The sequence below is a fragment of the Macaca nemestrina genome, chromosome 1 (assembly GCF_043159975.1).
Source record: "Macaca nemestrina isolate mMacNem1 chromosome 1, mMacNem.hap1, whole genome shotgun sequence".
NCBI lineage: Eukaryota > Metazoa > Chordata > Mammalia > Primates > Cercopithecidae > Macaca > Macaca nemestrina.
Window position 1 is genome coordinate 214,802,992 of NC_092125.1, and position 18,319 is coordinate 214,821,310.

At 45.2% G+C, this 18,319-nt stretch overlaps 2 protein-coding genes and 1 long non-coding RNA gene across 12 annotated transcripts in view; 2 read left to right on the forward strand and 1 right to left on the reverse strand.

Moving 5' to 3' along the window:
* Positions 1–9,771, forward strand: part of LOC105483118 (ER membrane protein complex subunit 1) — a 29,657-nt gene extending 19,886 nt beyond the window's left edge. For 2 of the 3 annotated variants that reach the window (XM_071099425.1, XM_071099431.1), the window contains exons 18-24: positions 111–248; positions 3,879–4,052; positions 4,611–4,821; positions 6,904–6,988; positions 8,043–8,172; positions 8,259–8,529; positions 8,588–9,771. In XM_071099425.1, the coding sequence (XP_070955526.1) occupies positions 111–248; positions 3,879–4,052; positions 4,611–4,821; positions 6,904–6,988; positions 8,043–8,172; positions 8,259–8,438 (918 nt within the window). In that variant the 3' untranslated portion in view covers positions 8,439–8,529; positions 8,588–9,771. The remainder of the gene's footprint in view (positions 1–110; positions 249–3,878; positions 4,053–4,610; positions 4,822–6,903; positions 6,989–8,042; positions 8,173–8,258; positions 8,530–8,587) is intronic. The other variant, XM_071099430.1, reaches the window with a different exon arrangement.
* LOC139364121 (uncharacterized) lies at positions 4,033–17,252 on the reverse strand. Of its 2 annotated transcripts, none has more exons than XR_011625413.1 (3): positions 13,602–17,252; positions 7,574–7,594; positions 4,033–4,161 (listed from the first exon to the last, which is right to left on the reverse strand). It is a non-coding gene; the product is annotated as an uncharacterized lncRNA (long non-coding RNA). The 2 variants fall into 2 exon arrangements; XR_011625410.1 differs by lacking the exon at positions 4,033–4,161 and having other exon boundaries at positions 6,985–7,594; positions 13,602–13,777; positions 14,204–17,252.
* A 95-nt stretch (positions 17,253–17,347) lies between these two features.
* Positions 17,348–18,319, forward strand: part of LOC105483121 (ubiquitin protein ligase E3 component n-recognin 4) — a 140,140-nt gene continuing 139,168 nt past the window's right edge. For 6 of the 7 annotated variants that reach the window (XM_071099420.1, XM_071099424.1, XM_011743790.3 and 3 more), the window contains exon 1: positions 17,352–17,542. In XM_071099420.1, coding sequence (XP_070955521.1) covers positions 17,367–17,542 — 176 coding nt within the window. In that variant the 5' untranslated portion in view covers positions 17,352–17,366. Of the gene's footprint in view, positions 17,543–18,319 lie in introns of all 7 variants that reach the window. The other variant, XM_011743792.3, reaches the window with a different exon arrangement.

Consider the following 18,319-nt stretch of genomic DNA (forward strand, 5'->3'; position numbering starts at 1 on the left):
CTCGTTTTTCTAGTTCTGATCTCTGTTCCTTCCTGCACAAAGGCCTCAAATAATGAACTGTAGGATGGGTCTAACTCTAGCTGTTTCAGTTCTTTGTGTCCCCGCCCTAGGATCTCACCACTGAGCTGAGTTGGGAGCTGACCATTCCCCCGGAAGTACAGCGGATCGTCAAGGTGAAGGGGAAACGCAGCAGTGAGCACGTTCATTCCCAGGGCCGTGTGATGGGGGACCGCAGTGTGCTCTACAAGGTACGTACAGCCAGCTGTCTGGTATACAGAAAGGGCTTTTGAATCAGGAAAACAAGGGCTTCAAGTCTGGGTGTAGGACTTGGTAGATACATGACTTTGAGTAAGTCATTTAATCCCTTTGAGCCTTAATTTTTGTTTGTGAAGTGGGGATAATATACCCTCTTCCTAGGCTTGTTGTGATGATCACATGAGATATTCATGCCTAGCCCAGTGCCTAGCATATGGTAAGTAAGCAACAGATGTTAGCTCTTATTTTTTGGACCTTTTTGTTTTGTTTCCTGAGACAGAGTCTTGCTTGTTGCCCAGGCTGGAGTGCACTGATGCAGCCATGGCTCACGGCAGCTCCGTCGTCCTCCTGGGCTTACACGATCCTTTCACCTCGGTCTCCCAAGTAGTTGGGACCATAGGCACATGCCATGTTAATTTTTTAAAAAAGGATGGGCTTGGTGGCTTATGCGAGTAATCCCAGCATTTTGAGAGGTCGAGGCAGGTGGATTACTTGAGTCCAAGAGTTTGAGACCAGCTTGGGCAACGTGGCTGAAACCTTGTCTTTACCCCCGCAAGAAAAGTAAAAAAAATACAATTAGCTGGGCATGGTGGTGCATGCCTGTAGTCTCAGCTACTCGGGAGGCTGAGGTAGGAGGATCACCTGAACCTGGGGAGGTTGAGGCTACAGTGAGCTGCAGTTGTGCCACTGCACTCCAGTCTGGATGACAGAGTGAGACCCTGTCTCCAAACAAACAAAAAAAAATTTTTTTTTAAACTTTTTATTTTCTGTAGAAGATAGAGATCAACCTAGGGAACATAGTGAAACCCTGTCTTCAAAAAAAAAAAAAAAGCTTTTTAAAAATTTCTTATTTTTGTATTGACAGGGTCTCACTATGTTGCCTAGGCTGGTCTCTATCTCCTGGCCTCAAGCAGTTCTCTTACCTCAGCCTCCCAAAGTGTTGGGATTAGAGACTTGAGCCACTGTGCCTAGCCCAGCTCTTATTACTAGTGGTAGTACTGACAGAGCATTCTGGGGTTAAACCATAGTCGAGCCATCAGAAACTCCATCTCTGTGATCCAACACTCTAGTTAGTGTTAAAGAGAGGGAGATTGAGGTGACTAGTGGGCTGCAAAACTGTTGTGGGAGAGAATGTAATCACAGTAGTAATGCACATTAATTACACCCTCTGGTACAGCAGACACTGAGTAGAGACTGAGTTGGAGGGGGTGTCATAGAATAGAGTAGTGAGATCACGGAACTTGATGGTAAAGCCGGATCACTAAGCATGATCCAGTGCAACACAGTGTAAGCCTCTAGTTTGACTGTCAAGTTAAGACGTGGCTCTGCCATGGCCTAGCTGTTCATCTCTTAGGCTGTCTGAGCTTCCATTTTCCCCAGTATAATGGGGTGCAGTGGTGCGATCACAGTTTATTGAAGCTTTGACCTCCCGGGCTGAAGCAGTTCTCCCATCTCAGCCTCCTAAGCAGCTGGGACAACAGGTGCATGTCACCATGGCTTATTTTATTTTCCTTCTTTTCTTTTTTCTTTTTTTTTTTTTTTTGAGATGGAGTCTCACTCTGTCGCCAGGCTGGAGTGCAGTAGCACGATCTCGGCTCACTGCAGCCTCCACGTCCCAGGTTCAAGCGATTCTCCTGCCTCAGCCTCCCGAGTAGCCAGGACTACAAGCGCGTGCCACCATGCCCAGCTAAATTTTGTATTTTTAGAGATGGGGTTTCACCATGTTGGCCAGGATGTTCTTGATCTCTTGACCTCATGATCTGCCTGCCTCGGCCTCCTGAAGTGCTGGGATTACAGGCATGAGCCACTGTGCCCGGGCAGTTATTTTATTTTCTTTAGAGATGAGGTCTTGCTGTGTTGTCCAGATTGGTCTTGAACTCCTGGGCTCAAGTAATCCTCCCATCCTGGCCTCCCAAAGTGTTGGGATTACAGGTGTGAGCCACCGTACCCGGCCAACAGCAAGTATTTTTTTAGTGCTAGTTGGATGCAGGCACTCATTTACACACTGGGATATAAAATGGGCAAAATAGACAAAACTTCCTGACCTTGTGAGGCTTTCATCATAGTTGGGTGAGGCTAATAATAAAGAAAATAAATAGGTAAATTAGATAGTGTATTAGAAAGTGACCAGTTCTATAGAGAAAAATAAAGCCGGGAAGAGGGAAAGCGAGTACAGTGTAAATTGGGTGGCTAAGGAGGGGCTTAGTGAGAAAGTGGCATGAAGTGAGTGGACTTGAGTGAGGAATTGAGTCGTGTGGATAGCTGGGGGGAGAGCCTTCCAGAGAGAAAAGTCAGAGCACTCCTGGTGTGTGTGAGAAACAGCAAGGAAGACTAGGTGACTAGAAGATGATGAGGGAGGAGGCATGTCAGGCCTGCTGAAGGCAGAGGGCAACAGGGCCAGATCAGAGGCCACCACCGTGCCTTCACTTTGGAGCATGGTGAAGAGCCACTGGGAAGTTTTCAGCAGAGGAGTGACATCAGTGACTTGAGATTCCACAGGTTCATTTGACCTAGATGAGACTGTAGAGGGGTGAGGAGGAAAGCAGACCATTTAGGCTGTGGGATCATCCAGGTGCTGATGGTGGCTGGAGCTGTGCTGGTAGCACGGAGGTGGGAAGGAGGGATCAGATTCTGGGTACTTTTGAAGGTAGAGCCAAGAGCGAGTATATGTGTGTTACAGAGAAAGGAGTCAAGGATGACTCGAGGCTTTAGGTCTGAGTCACTGATGTATGGAGTCGCCACTGGCTGGGGAGGAGACAGGAGCAGATTTTAGGCAGGGGTTAGAACAGTTCAGTTTGGGCCATGTTAAGCTTCAGATGAGACATCTGAGAAAAGATACTGAGATAGTTTCTTAGTGAAGTCTGGAGTTCAAAGGAGTGTCTGGTTTGGATACATACATTGGGCATTGCCAACATCCATAAATGGTGTTCAAGCCATGAGATTGGCTTGAGATAGACCACCATGAGGGTGAACGTGATGGAAATGCTTAAGGCTTGAGAGCTTCCTGGTGTGTTCCACCATGAAGAAACTGGGGAGATGTGGAAGAACCTCCAAAAGATTCTGAGAAGGAGAGGCCAGTAAGGTAGAAGGAGTGCTGGGCAGGGATGTTCTGGAATCCAGGTGAGAAAATGTCACAGGGAGGTAGTGATCACCTGCGTCACGTGGTACTAGTGGGTCAGGTAAGATGAGGGCCAAGACTTAGCCACTGGATTTAGCGATGGGGAGGGTGGTGGTGACCCTGAGAAGAAAAATATCACTGCAGCATTTGTCCCTAGGTCAATGAGTGGGCAGACCTGGATTTTATCTAGGGTTACTATATGCTCTCTGAGACTTGAGAAGCTTCTTAACTACTTTGAGACTTTTCTGCAAAATGTGGACCATAATAGCTACTCTGCAAGATTGTTTACGGGATTAGATAAAATACAAGGTACCTGGCATGGCACCCAGTACCCAATGCACATAAAACAAGTGCAGTGATGAGAAACTCCAAACAGGAAGCTCTTTTCACCAGAAACCCTGATTCCTCTGCCAGGCTGGAGAGCTCCAGGTTGGTCTCACAGCACAGGAATGGAGTGTGTGATGAGTCATCGTGGTTCTAAGGGAGCTTTTCTCTCTCTCTCCAGAGCCTGAACCCCAACCTGCTGGCTGTGGTGACGGAGAGCACAGACACACATCATGAGCGCACCTTTATTGGCATCTTCCTCATTGATGGCGTCACTGGGCGTATCATCCACTCCTCTGTGCAGAAGAAAGCCAAGGGCCCTGTCCATATCGTGCATTCAGAGAACTGGGTGGTGGTAAGCAGTCACTACCAGGGACACAAGGTAGCTCCAGAGGTCTCCCTGCTTCCTGAGTCCTTTCCAGAAACCCAGTTGCTGCTTTGGTTTTCTTAGGATCTCAAATTCCCTGGATGGCAGCAAAGCGTGCTGGTTAGGGCACTAGGCTCAGGAATCAGACCGCTAGGTTTGATCCTACCTCTTCCATTTCCTGACTGTATAACCTCGAACTAGTTATGTATATGCTCTGTGTTGCATCATTGGTAAAATAGGGATAATAAGTCACCTTCAGTCTAGCAAAGAACAATGCCTGGCACTTAGTAGTGATTCAAAGGTTAGTTACTATTATGGCTTCTAAGAATCTTGAGAATTTCCTTTGTTTTCTGGTGAACTTTGGATAGCCTAGATAAAAATACTTTGAAAGTTAGTAAACTTGGTAGTAAGGAAGAAAAGTGAGGTGCTAGTTGATGGTTTTCCTTCGTGGATCTGTAGCTAATTAGAAAGGTGCCTTCCAGTGCAATTTCCCTTTCCAGCTGAAGCAGCTGGGAAGCCCTGAGCTGCCTCCTCCTATCCCTGCAGTACCAGTACTGGAACACCAAGGCTCGGCGCAATGAGTTTACCGTACTGGAGCTCTATGAGGGCACCGAGCAATACAACGCCACTGCCTTCAGCTCCCTGGACCGCCCCCAGCTGCCCCAGGTCCTCCAGCAGTCCTATATCTTCCCATCCTCCATCAGTGCCATGGAGGCCACCATCACCGAGCGGGGCATCACCAGCCGACACCTGCTGAGTGAGTGCATGGGGAGCCTCTGGGATGGCTGGGTTCCCTTGGGCAACCACACTGAAGGACAGAGCAAGGGGCACATTGCTGGCAGAGCCCTGTTGAACCACCTGTAAGGGAAAGGTGGTGAGGAGGGCTATATATCGGTGGAACAAGTTTATTAGTTCATCTTTGCCACCTATGAAGGTGACCACTTCTCTCTCAGTCCTCATCTTTTTTTTTTTTGAGACAGAGTCTCACTCTGTCACCCAGGCTGGAGTACAGTGGTGTGATCATGGCTCACTGCAGCCTCAACCTCCCGAGCTCACCTGGCTAATTAAAACAATTTTTTTTTTGTCGAGATGGGGTTTTGCCATGTTGCTGAGGCTGGTCTAGAACTCCTGGGCTCTGATGATTCTCCTGCCTTGGCCTCCTGAAGTGTTGGGATTACAGGTGTGAGCCATTGTGCCTGGCCTTTAGTCCTCATTTCTGATATACCACCTCTCTATTTGTCATTTTCACCTAGCTCAAAAAGTCAGTTCTGGATAGCATTCTTAACATAGCTAGCCTGTGCTGACAGGTTACAGAAACTGGCAGGGTCTGTTGCCCAGGCTGGAGTGCAGTGGCACGATCTTGGCTCACTGCAACCTCCGCCTCCTGGGTTCAAGTGATCCTCCTGCCTCAGCCTCCCAAGTAGCTGGCATTACAGGCATCCACCACCACGCCTGGCTACTTTTTGTATTTTTAGTAGAGATGGGGTTTTGCCATGTTGGCCAGGCTGGTCTTGAACTCCTGACCTCAAGTGATCCGCCTGCCTCGGCCTCCCAAAGTGTTGGGATTACAGGTGTGAACCACCGCGCCAGCTCTAAAATCTCATCCTTATGTAACCTAAGCCCAGGACTTAGAACACAGTGGTTAACAGGTTCCTGTGTTTAGTTGATTTTACCAAAGATGTTTGGGACTCAGATCTGATGGGCACTTGGCATTACTGTTGCTTTTTTTTTTTTTTTTTTTGAGATGGAGGCTCGCTCTGTCACCCAGGCTAGAGTGTAGTGGCACGATCTCAGCTCACTGCAACTTCCGCCTCCCTGGTTCAAGGAATTCTCCTGCCTCAGTCTGCTGAGTAGCTGGGACTACAGGCGTGTGCCACTATGCCCTGCTAATGTTTTGTATTTTTAGTACAGATGGGGTTTCACCTTGTTAGCCAGAATGGTCTCGATCTCCTGACCTCGTGATCTGCCTGCCTTGGCCGCCCAAAGTGCTGGGATTACAGGCATGAGCCACCACACCTGGCCTATTGTATTCTTAAACATGAAGAAGGCAGCCCTGTAGGCAGTTTATCAGCTTTAATCACCGTTACTGAAAGTGGTGCTACGATCGATCATGCTTGGTCCTCCAGTCTTCCCTGGCCACTGGACCGCAGCTGCATAAACAGCTGCGTTTGCTCAACGGGAAGGAGACTCCCTGCTGGGGGAGGTATTGGAGGGAGGGGGCATGAGGAAATCCAAGTCGCCTTCTACATTTTTCTTTTTCATCATTATCCATATCTTGATTCTAGAACTTTATTTTCTGGTATCTCAGAATGTTAAGAAGCTAGTGTCTTCAAAAGTGAGAACCTTCTGGCCGGGTGCGGTGGCTCAAGCCTGTAATCCCAGCACTTTGGGAGGCCGAGACGGGCAGATCACGAGGTCAGGAGATCGAGACCATCCTGGCTAACACAGTGAAACCCCGTCTCTACTAAAAAAATACAAAAAATTAGCCGGGCGTGGTGGCGGCGCCTGTAGTCCCAGCTACGCGGGAGGCTGAGGCAGGAGAACGGCGGGAACCCAGGAGGCGGAGCTTGCAGTGAGCCGAGATGGCGCCACTGCACTCCAGCCTGGGCGACAGAGCGAGACTCCACCTCAAAAAAAAAAAAAAAAAAAAAAAAAAAGTGAGAACCTTCATTCAGACCCATGCATATTATTGGATTATTGTTTTTGGCTATGTAAGGGAGCCTCATTGACCCACTTTCTTGTTTTAAACTCTTGTTTAAATTTCTGCAATAATGACATTTTTGTAACTGGCCCTTGCTGGACACTGGATCGGTGTGAACATTCACTTCTTCCTGTGTAGTTGGACTACCTTCTGGAGCAATTCTTTCCCTTCCTAAGGCTTTGCTGGATCCCCGCCGCCCCGAGATTCCAACAGAACAAAGCAGGTGAGACCCTCCTGGGCAGTGCTGAAGGCTCTGACCTTACGGAACTTAACCTCACTGATTAAGCTTGGTTCTCAGTCTCTGTGTGCCTTCATGCTATGCTAGGGGCCGGGGATGTAGCAGGGGGCAAGTCTGAAAAAGTCACCTGCCGTCATGGAGCTTACAGTCTGCTGGGAAATGGGCAATACATAAATAAATAAATAAGATAAACAAGTAAAATATACACTATGTTAGGTACTCAAATGCTAAGGAGAGTAAAACAGGAATGAGCTAGGAAGTGGGGACGGGGATGTGCATGGGTATAATTTGAGAGGCGGCCTGGGAAAGCCCCTTTGAGAAGGTGCGTTTTGAGTGAAGGCCTGAAGAAGGTGAAGGAGCTAGCTGTGTAGATACCTGAGGAAGAACTTTCTAGGCAGAGGGAACAGGCAATGCAAATCCCCTGAGATCATGTCTGGTGAGTTCGCAGAGGGCAACGCTAGGAAATGAGATCACTGAGGTAATTGGGGCCAGATCATGTGGGCAAGCCAATAACTTGTTCACTGTTGGTATTGTTGTATTAACAGCCACCATCCTGTCGAGTTTTCTTACCTCCATCTTCAATTTCTTTACCTAGAGGCATGAGGAATGGAGAGAAGTATATGAGAGACAGGAGGTTAAAACTAGGAAGACACAGGATGATAATCAGGTTTCAGAGAAATGGGGACCAAGAGGCACCCTGGAGTGGAGAACAGGAATTAGCTTAGTGGTTCAGTGTTGGTTTTAAAATGGTCGGCTTTCCTCTTGTGGTGTGAAATGCCAGTCGTCTGTATGTCCTTTCTTTTCAGATTTAGAACAAAGTAGGAATCTAGATCTCAGTCTTACTCTCCAGAGAGCTTCCTTTCTTGTAGTCCTTCCTAACATTCAGCTGCTAAATTTTTAACTACCTAATGCAAGCAGACCTCCTAGGAGATTTGAGGCTAGATATGTAGCCTGGAAACCTTCCAGGACTCAGGAAGGGCAGCCAAGAGATCCCTTTACAGCAGTGCTCAGACTGCCTGTCCCGACTGGTGTTTTGCAGAGAGGAGAACCTAATCCCATATTCTCCAGATGTACAGATACACGCAGAGCGATTCATCAACTATAACCAGACAGTTTCTCGAATGCGAGGTATCTACACAGCTCCCTCAGGCCTGGAGTCCACTTGTTTGGTGAGTAGGGCCCACAGCTGCCCTATTTCACCCTTGGTGGATCATTGGTTGTTTCTTCCCTAATTCTTATTCCATCTGCCTTCCAGGTTGTGGCCTATGGTTTGGACATTTACCAAACTCGAGTCTACCCATCTAAGCAGTTTGATGTTCTGAAGGATGACTATGACTACGTGTTAATCAGCAGCGTCCTCTTTGGCCTGGTTTTTGCCACCATGATCACTAAGAGACTAGCACAGGTGAAGCTCCTGAATCGGGCCTGGCGATAAAGACCAAAGACTGTGCCTAAAAGTGGAGAGCCAGGGGAGTGTGGGTCAGAAAAGAAGCTACAGCTGCAGTTTGGTGGCTTGGTGGGGGGGGGTGGGGGGGGAGAGAGAGAGAGAGAGAAGAGTGTGTGTGTGTGTGGCTTGGTGGAGAGAGAGAGAGAGAGAGAGAGAGAGAGAGAGAGTGTGTGTGTGTGTGTGTGTGTGTGTGTGTGTGGCTTGGTGGAGAGAGAGAGAGAGTGTGTGTGTGTGTGTGTGTGTTTTCAGCTCAGTTAAGAGCTGCAGGGAAGATGGATGACCTCCATGTAGAACTCCTTTTGGGATACACATGATGCAGAATCCTGCATGGAGAGAGCACTCACTCTCAGCTGAGAATCTCAGAGAATCCTGATGGGCTTTCCCTTGAAGTCCAAAGGCCTCTGCATTGTTTCCTTTCTTTGCCCACCCATGAATTGTATTTTTTTTTTTTTAATAAGAATTCCAGCTGATTGTTGTGAGGCCTGTTTAAATTTTTACTCTGCCTTTTGTGTTTCCCAGTTTTATCTAGAAATCTTTCTGACTTTTTCCATCTCTTGCTTCAAAGTAAGAGGGGAACTGTCCTTGCCGACTCCACCTTACAGGTGCATTTGTTGTTTTGCACTGGGAAGAAATAGGATCCATCCTTAGCTGAGCCTCTCATGGCTTCCCTCCAAAGTAACTTAGGGTTGAGGGATCTATATGTGATGTCAAAACTTACGTTAAACCTCTAGTTTCATGCTGTCATTCATTAGGCTGGGCCACCAAATGTTTGTTTCAATTTATCAGAAGCCAAGTCATTAGCGTCTTGTTTGTTGCCCATTGCCTATACTTTTCACCTGAGATGTGTGAGTTCGGGCCTTTTAAAAACTACTGAATTGTCTGAGCCTTGAAGACATTTCCAGGGAGAAGAGATAATCTCTCATTTCACTCACAGGCTGGTCTAATCATAACCTATTTAACGATGTCCTTGTTTAAGAACCATTATTTATTTTTAGTTTTTAATATAAATTAACATGTGGGGCATCATATTTCTCTTTAAATGAGGAAATTTTAAGTCTTACTGATCTAACCATTGAAGCTTTAAAAAAGAGGAAAAAAGGGTGGGGTGGGAAACTGGCATACTGTTTATAGCACTGCCAATTGGCTAAGCCACTGTGTCTCTGCTACAAATTAAAGAAAGCCTAAAAGTTTTCCTTGGTCATAGAGTTGGGGAATGACAGAATTTTTCTTTACTGTGAAATGTATGTACAGAGTAGACCACCTCTAGCCCTGTGGCGAAAGAGGTACACTCGAATGTCTGAATAAAGCAAGTGACGAATGACATGTTTAAGTCCTCTTTTGTGTCTTATAAGATCACTTTGAGGCTATTTTCACATTAGAGGGGATAAAAGCAGTGAAGACCTAAAGTAAGTGTATTTTATTTTAGTAAGGAAACATGTCAGTTTAATCATATATGGGTTGGTCGGGTTATCTAAAAATTTGTCATCTTTCTGTGGTCATATGCTGATGGCAGAGAAGGAAGAGGAAATGATAACCATTTTATTAATCGTCAATTTGATATTGAGTGACTGAACGTGTAGGAATCTCCAGAAAAAAACAGGCATCTATCATCCTGACCCAAGGCATATTTTAACATAACCTGGGAGAAGAGAGTAGGTACATGTTAAAAAAATGCTGCCCTAGTTTTGAGAAAGCCTGGCTGGAATTCTGACTGTCTTTCATACATATGTGCAGGGTTAGCCTGCAAGATTCTAGTTTTTATTCACCAGTGTGCCAGAATCTGAAACAAGCTAATGGGAGGGAAGTTATTTGTCCTTTTGTCCTTTAGTAAAATTCCCTGTATTTCATCTGTAATCAAAGTTACCTCAAATAAGTGTTTTTTTTTTTTTTTTTTTTTTTTTGAGATAGAGTCTCACTTTGTTGCCCAGGCTGGAGTGCAGTGGCGTAATCTCGGCTCACTGCAACCTCCACCTCCCAAGCAGCTGGGACTATAGGCGCGTGCCACCACGCTCGGCTAAGTTTTTGTATTTTTAGTAGAGACGGGGTTTCACTGTATTGGCCAAGCTGGTCTTGAACTCCTGGCCTCAAGTGATCCGCTGGCCTTGGCCTCCCAAAGTGCTGAGATTACAGGTGTGAGCCACCTCGCCTGGCCAAGTGCTTAAAATAGTTAATGCTAATGCCACAGTCCAATTTAAATCTTTTCTTAGTTCTCAACTTTCCTTAATCTTAAAGCAGCATTCGGTTCTGAGCAGCTATGCTCAGTCTCCACCAATGGCTGCTGAGACTGTATCTTTCCTCTCTCAATTCTCTGATCTATTTGCTTTCTTGTCATTCCTTGTTTTTTTGTGTGTATTCCTTGACTTACCTCTTCTCCTGTCTTCATTAATTAGGTTAACTTTGGGGCCCCCTACAACATTTCATTTAAAGAGATCTGGCTGGGCGTGACGGCTCATGCCTATAATCCCAGCATTTTGGGAGGCCATAGTGGAGGATCTCTTGAGCCCAGGAGTTCCAGACCAGCCTGTGCAACATAGCAAGACCCTATCTACAAAAAGTTTAAAAAAAATTAGCCAGGCCTGGTGGCATGTGCCTGTGGTCCTAGCTACTCAGGAGGCTGAGGTGGGAGGATCGCTTGAGCCTGGGAGGTCGAGGCTGCAGTGAGCCATGAACATGCTCCTGCACTTCAGCTTGGGCAACGGTGAGACCCTGTCTCAAAAAAACAAAAAACAAAAACAAACAACAAAAACTAATTTGTTTTAGTATTCATTAATTACGTATATGAGCACTGGTAGTCTAGTGTTGGTTCTTGTATACAATGTTTTCTTAAATGAGATGATGCTGTTTAATTCTGTTACTTGTTTTTTCAACTAATGGATCTTTTAAAGTTTTTTATTTAAATTTTTTCTGGGTACATGGCATATATACTTACAGGGTACATGAGATGTTTTGATAAGGGCTCAACTAATGCATCTTGAATATCATGTATTCATAAAGATGACTGAAATACTTTCTGGAACAAAGTCTAATAGAAAAAATACTCAATTCCTAAATTTAAGAGACTTTAATGTAAGCTACCTAATCTTAACTAGTTTCATTATTTGTGTGTGGGTACAAGTTATGTGCTCTGTAAGGCATCTTTCAATTTGAAAATTTCAGAATTGTAATTTCATTGCCTTTATAAATTGCTTTTTTTTTTTTTTTTTGAGGCAGGGTCTCTGTCACCCAGGCTGGAGAGCAGTGGCACAGTCATAGCTCACTGCAGCCTTCAACACCTGGGCTCAAGTGATCCTCCCTCCTCAGCCTCAAAAAATGCTGGGATTACAGGCATGAGCTACTGCACCTGGCCTATAAATTGCTATACTTTTGAAGAGTCTATTACACAAGGTATCATCAGAATCATCCCAAGACTCATTTCCTGATTCCTAATTATTTAAAATTTTGCTTGTAAGCAAGGCATAGTGACTCACGCCTATAATCCCAGCCCTTTGGGAGGCCAAGGCAGGCAGATCATTTGAGATCAGGAGTTCGAGACCAGTCTGGCCAACATGGTGAAACCTGAAACCCCCATCTCTACCAAAAATAAAAATAAAAAAAAAATTAGCCAGGCATGGTGGTGGGTGCCTGTAATCCCAGCTACTTGGGAGGCTGAGGCAGGAGAATCACTTGAACCCGGGAGGCGAAGGTTGCAGTAAGCCAAGATCATGCCTCTGCACTCCAGCCTGGGCGACACAGTGAGACCCTGTCTCAAAAATAAATAAATAAATAATTGCTTTTAAATCATGAAGCTATTGTTTACTTGGAATGTTTTCTTCCCTGCTTAAAATCTGGCTTGTCTCAAATCTGAACTCCTCCATAAAGTCTTCCCTATTGGTTTCAGCTACTCAGGACCCTCAACCATCCTGGCTGCTCACCACGTAACTTCCTGAGTATACACCGCACCCTTTATTGTTTCAGATATTGTGTCTCTCAGGGACTGCTGCACTGTTTTCTGAATTCCCTATTATCCCAGACACGAAGTTGCTTCTCGACAAATAGTTCCCCAAATGGCTGTACCTTCTCACAGAACCCTTAGGAACTTTGTCCTCAGTTTCCCAAATTTCTAAGACTTCGGTGACTTAGTAAGGGAATTTTTTTCCTTTTTTTTTTCTTTTTTGTTTTGAGACAGAGCCTCACTCTGTCTCCCAGGCTGGAGTGCAGTGGCTTGATCTCGGCTCACTGTAGTTTCCACCTCCCGGGTTCAAGAAATCTTCCTGCCTCAGCCTTCTGAGTAGCTGGGACCCCAGGAATGTGCCACCATGCCCGACTAATTTTTGTATTTTTAGTAAAGATAGGGTTTCACCATGAAACCCTATATATTTTGTATATTTATGGAAATGCCAAGAGATAGTTCAATCTGTATCTCTGGCATGCCATGGACACCAGGTCTGACAAACCCTTTTACTCCTTAAAACAAATGTTCACATGATCAATATGGGGAAATAAGCTGCATGTTACCATAACTTCTATTCTAAAAGGGAAAAGTGTCTCTTTGGTATTGCTTTGGAAAACATTATTCTTTATCTTACCATTTAAAAATTGACAATTATCCTTCCATAATTAAAACAGGTAGACAACATCCTGTGCCCTTTCATTTTTTGTAAAATGTAACCTGAAACTATTCAGCATTCTTGAAGCAACCTTTCAATAATGGAGATAGGGGTGCTTCATATCAATCAGCTGTTTTGATTTTGTGGCTAAGTTCTTTATTTTAAAAAGACTATGTAAGTTAAAAAAATTTTTTAACAATGCCCCCAAATTAAGGTGAGTGTCCCCTTCAAAACCTCCCCCACCATCTGTTTCCCAGAGGTCACAACTGAACAATTTGGTATCTCTCCAGGTAATATAATCTTCTGCAGCTTGGTTTTTATCACTCACTCTATCGTGGAGAGTGCCTGTGTGAGAGGTAATGGATCTACACCATTTTTAGTGGTCACACAGTTGAAATTCTTAAGTGCTATTCCATTAGAGATTTTTATGAGACTGAATACTCTTTCGGGAAAGTCTAATATTTAGGCCATCTTTCCAGTAAGAAATTTATAACATAAAGGATGTGTACACACCCACCTTCCCATTTTTTTTAGGAATCAGAGCGTGAAGTTAGTTGAGACTGACCTCCAACGAAGAAGCCTGTTTTCCACAAGCACTAAGGCTTTTATGTATTTCTGATCCGTGATGCTGAGAAGGTGGCTTTTCCGGGATAGAGACTAAGAACATTTAGGAAGGTGTGTTTGTAAAATAGCCCCAGCTTTATATTGAAGCACACTCTTCTCTGTCCCCTCATGTGCAGTCTGAATGAATGCAAGTCAAGAAAGCAAACTAAAACTATAATTAAAAGGCACAATTACTCAAACAAACTCCATTATACTTCATAGTTTGTTCACATCATGGCTTTGATGGTATCATATATCCCATGTGCTGGGATAAAATAGACTAGACCAATCAACCAGAGGCCAGTTTATTGATGATAATGAAGACTGCAATTGCAAAGAGGGCTAAAATACTCATCCTGCTGGAATATATATCCGCTCCTATAAAAAAGGTGATATAAGTTAAAATGCTATTATAAGTTTGCTTGGTTGTTATGGAGTTAGGAGATGTGATATCTTACTCATGCTTTTTACTATAGGCACATACCTTCCAAGGAGACCAGAATAGTCCCTCTCTGCACCCTGACCCCCCCCCATGTCCCCACCCCAAACAGTGCTAAAGGATACACACAGTGTAATCATTTGGCTCCACTTTTCCCAGAGTTTACATGTAAACTACTTTCCTTCTGTTAAGTATCAGGCCTACAGTAGGTTCTCTCTGTCATCATACTCTGTTTTCCTAATTATAAAGCAAATGGATCATAAAGTATTTATAAACTGTTTTTCTTTTGACAACACAATTTCAGACTTACAGAAAAGTTGCAATAGTACAAAGAATTCCCAGATCCCCTCCACCCAGATCCCCCAAAGGTTTTACCACATTTGATTTATCCTTCTCCTTCTGTCTGTCTTTCTGTCGCTCAATCTGATGGGTCAAAACTTTCTTAAAGTGACATTGTATTCTAGTCCCTCCACAGTTACCAAAATTGTTTCTTTTTCGCTCTTAAAGCAAGAAGGCTGCAAAGCCTGTTTTCTTCTTCCTTTTAAGGTCATACTGGGTGAATTGTTAAGTATCATGGGAAAAATAATACTGTGGGTTACAAATAATGTCTCATAATTCTAAATTAAATTTGGCTTCTAATTCCTTATATTCTTGGTAATTTGAAAACTAGCTCTGTTGTGAATTACCAAACAGGAGCTACTCTCTCCATTTGCAGTTTTCAGTATTGCAGTAGGAGTTTCAACACAATATGCACTGATTACTTGTTCTTGTAACTTTGTAAAAGCTTGAGAACAGATTGACCTCTCTTGGCTCCTAGGGGGTAACAGCTAAGGTTTATTCATTTACTTGTTTCTAGAAACATTGTATCTATTAGGATTTATTTCAAGCAACTCTATTAGATGGCTTAAAAAAAAAAAAAAAGAAAAAAGCTGTTCTTTCTCTCGCTTTTGAAGCTCCTGTAGTGAGGCACCCTGACCTCATTTGTTTTTAGATTGATGTACAATTTACAACCACCAAAGTGTGCAAATCATAAGTACAAATCATGGCTCAGTGACTACTGTGTGTGCACATCCATGTAAACGTAACTGTGTCAAGGTACAGAACTTTTCCAGCTCCCAGCAGGCCTCCTCATCACTACCTCTACACAAATCTTTAAACCATATCATTCATCAATGTCTGCCATTTTTACTTCATTGAATTCCCTGTAACATGACTGTATCATGTCTTTGATCATTTTCAATTTCAGTTTCTTGGCAGGCACTTATTAGAATGGAACTAGTATTTTAAGTCCTTCAGTTAATTCATAAAAGTTATTTATTATTCTTTAGTTTCTATCTTATTTTCTGGACCAGAATATTAGAAGCATGTGTTTCATCTAGAAGTCTTTTATTAGTCTGTTTGTCATCTAAATTTATAACATAGATGCCATTCCAAATCTCTGTGGCAACACAAGACCGAACCTCCAGTACTGAAATAAATGTGGCATTTATAAGGGAAGTTCTTTATCTGGAGTGCTCTCTCCCAATCTATTAACCAGAAATATAAAGTATATAATAAATAATTTAGGTACAGGTGAAAATTTCCCTGTGATAGTTTGCATTTGCCTTTTATTCTCTCGGAGAGGGAAAGGAGGAGAGCAGAAACATTTGATCTTTTATTTCCTGAAATTTCTTCAAGACAGTCTTTGCAGATTAATTTTGTCCTTTGGTTAAAATAAAATTAATGTCCCAAAGTCATTATAAAATTCTGGGTCTCCAGCCTTTCTTTAGGGCTCTGGTTCAGTATCTTGAAATAATGCAATATTTATAGTGTTATGGGAAGTTCTTTTTCATTTCTGATGTTTTTATGTTTAAGAAACTTGCTGTTATTATTATCCTCTGGTAAGTAGGCACTGAAGGAAAACCCCTACTGCTGTCATCGAAGCCACATTTTCCTCCAAGACTGGCTTTAACTTGACAGAATTTTATTTCGAATGCAATGATGCAGGCTGGGCGCATGGGTCAAGCCTGTAACCCCAGTACTTTGGGAGTCCAAGGTGGGACTCCCGAACCTAGGACTTCGAAACCAGCTTGGCCTACCTTTCTCTTAAAAACAAACAAACAAACAAAAATTAAGAGTCGTGGCCTGCACCTGTATAGTCTCAGTTACTGGGGAGGCTGAGGCTGGAAGATCGCTTGAGCCAGGGAGGTGGAGGCTGCAGCGAGCTGCAACTCTGCCATTGCACTCCAGCCTGGGCTATGGGGCCACAGAGCAAGATCCTGTCTCAAAAAAGGTAAAGTATGTCATATCTTAATAAAAGTGCAGATTAATCACTAGGTACCAATTCATTTATCAGTGTTACACACCAAGAACAAAAGCTCTTCCTAAACTTGGGGGAGAATTTCAGGGCTTTAGGAACTTGAAACCGTCTTCACAGTTCCTTCGAAGTCTTATTTAGGCCGGCTGTAGACCACAGGCCACAGGTCTAGAACTTGAAGCTGTCCACCAATATCTCACACACAGGACTGTTCTTAATGCACGAATACCTCTCCTCGAGCAAACTGCTTTTCCCTCTTAGATCTTGCAGCCAGATCATTTTACCGGCAAAAGTCTCAGACATCTGTGAATAAAAGCTTACATTCTTTCCTTGTCAGTAGAAAAAAGGGGAACACGAAACCATACGTGGCAAATTACAAAGAGGGATGCACTGTACAAGCTGGTAAGATAAGGGCAATCCAAACAAGAGATTTGAGCGCGAAGGGAATATGGATCAGTGATTAGAAGGTGGTGTGGGAGGGAGAAAGCTTTGTAAGCTGTGGCGCGCTTTAGTATTACTATCGGGGGGATCTAGGCAGGGCAAGAAGCGGGTGAAAGCGTTTTAGGCTTCGGTCTCCTCTCCTCGTCCTTAGCTGTCCCAGGCCAGGGCCATTCTATTCGCCGAGGCGTAGTCAATTCCTCTGCCCTACACTTGCCCACTGAACCCATGCCCCAAACTCACCTTTCCCCGCTGCCCGGAAGCCAAGTCGCTACCACCTGCTTGAGCAACTCCCACCGCGCAGGCTCAGAAGTTAACGCTCTCCCGCCTTTCCCCGCCGCGCTACCTTCTGAGCAGGCGCAGCGACTACGATCCGTTCCCTCGCGGAGGCTCGACCCCGGTGAGGGGAAAGGCCGCTCCGCGCGTCGCGTTTTTGACCCATGACGGCGGCGCGCAGTCTGACGCGACAGATTGCGTCACTTCCGCCCCCTCCCGGGAGGCGGCGCTGGGCCGGTGGCAAGCCCCCGGAGGGAGCCGCAGTAGTACGACGGAAGATGGCGACGAGCGGCGGCGAAGAGGCGGCGGCAGCGGCGCCGGCGCCCGGGACCCCGGCAACGGGGGCGGACACGACCCCGGGCTGGGAGGTGGCGGTGCGGCCCCTACTGTCCGCGTCCTACTCCGCCTTCGAGATGAAGGAGTTGCCGCAGCTGGTGGCCTCAGTCATCGAGAGGTACCGGGCGGCGGCTCCGGCGGGCGACGCTGTGGGGGGGGAGGGGATTTCGAGCCGGATCGTCTGGACCCGCTTCCCGAGCCGCCCCCTGACCCTTGGGGATCCCCGCCCCAGCCACGGATTCGGGGTTCCCGGGTCCCGGGAGACTAGAGCTTGCCCGGGTTTCCTTCCGCCAACCCATGTAAATCACCTCTACCTCAGTTTCCCCTCTCGAGCAAAACTTTTGCGGCCTCCCTTGCGGGAGGGCGTGGCCGGGCACGGTTGAGAGTGACTTTGAGATGCATTCGCCCTCTTAAGGGAATGTTCACGGGGCTGCCCCTTGGGTCAAGTCACAGATGAGTTTGCATTTCTCGCCCGCACTCATTCCCCTAGCCTGGGCCGGAGCGGAGCCGTACGGTATAATTTAATAACGGTCTCCCCGCGGTGCTGTAATCAGTGGGGGCACGTGCTATTTCTGTGACTAAAGCCACTAGCTACCATTGATGACCTCTTTTTACGTTGCACTTCTTGTGCATTCCTACTGTATCGGTCTTTGATTAAAAACATTTCAGTGTGTGAGTCTGAGAGGTCAATTTCCCAGAGGATGTGTGGTGTGTGTGTTCTCTCTCTGCCTCCCATCCCCCTTGCATTAAAATATCATCACATTCTTTTACAAACGGTACTATCTATTGGTTTCCTTTTGTGTGTTTTTGTCTTTTTGCACAGCAATTCTTAGCTATTGAGAGTTATTATATAGGTACACAGATGGTGATCTCAGAGTGCCTTCCTTTTCCTGAC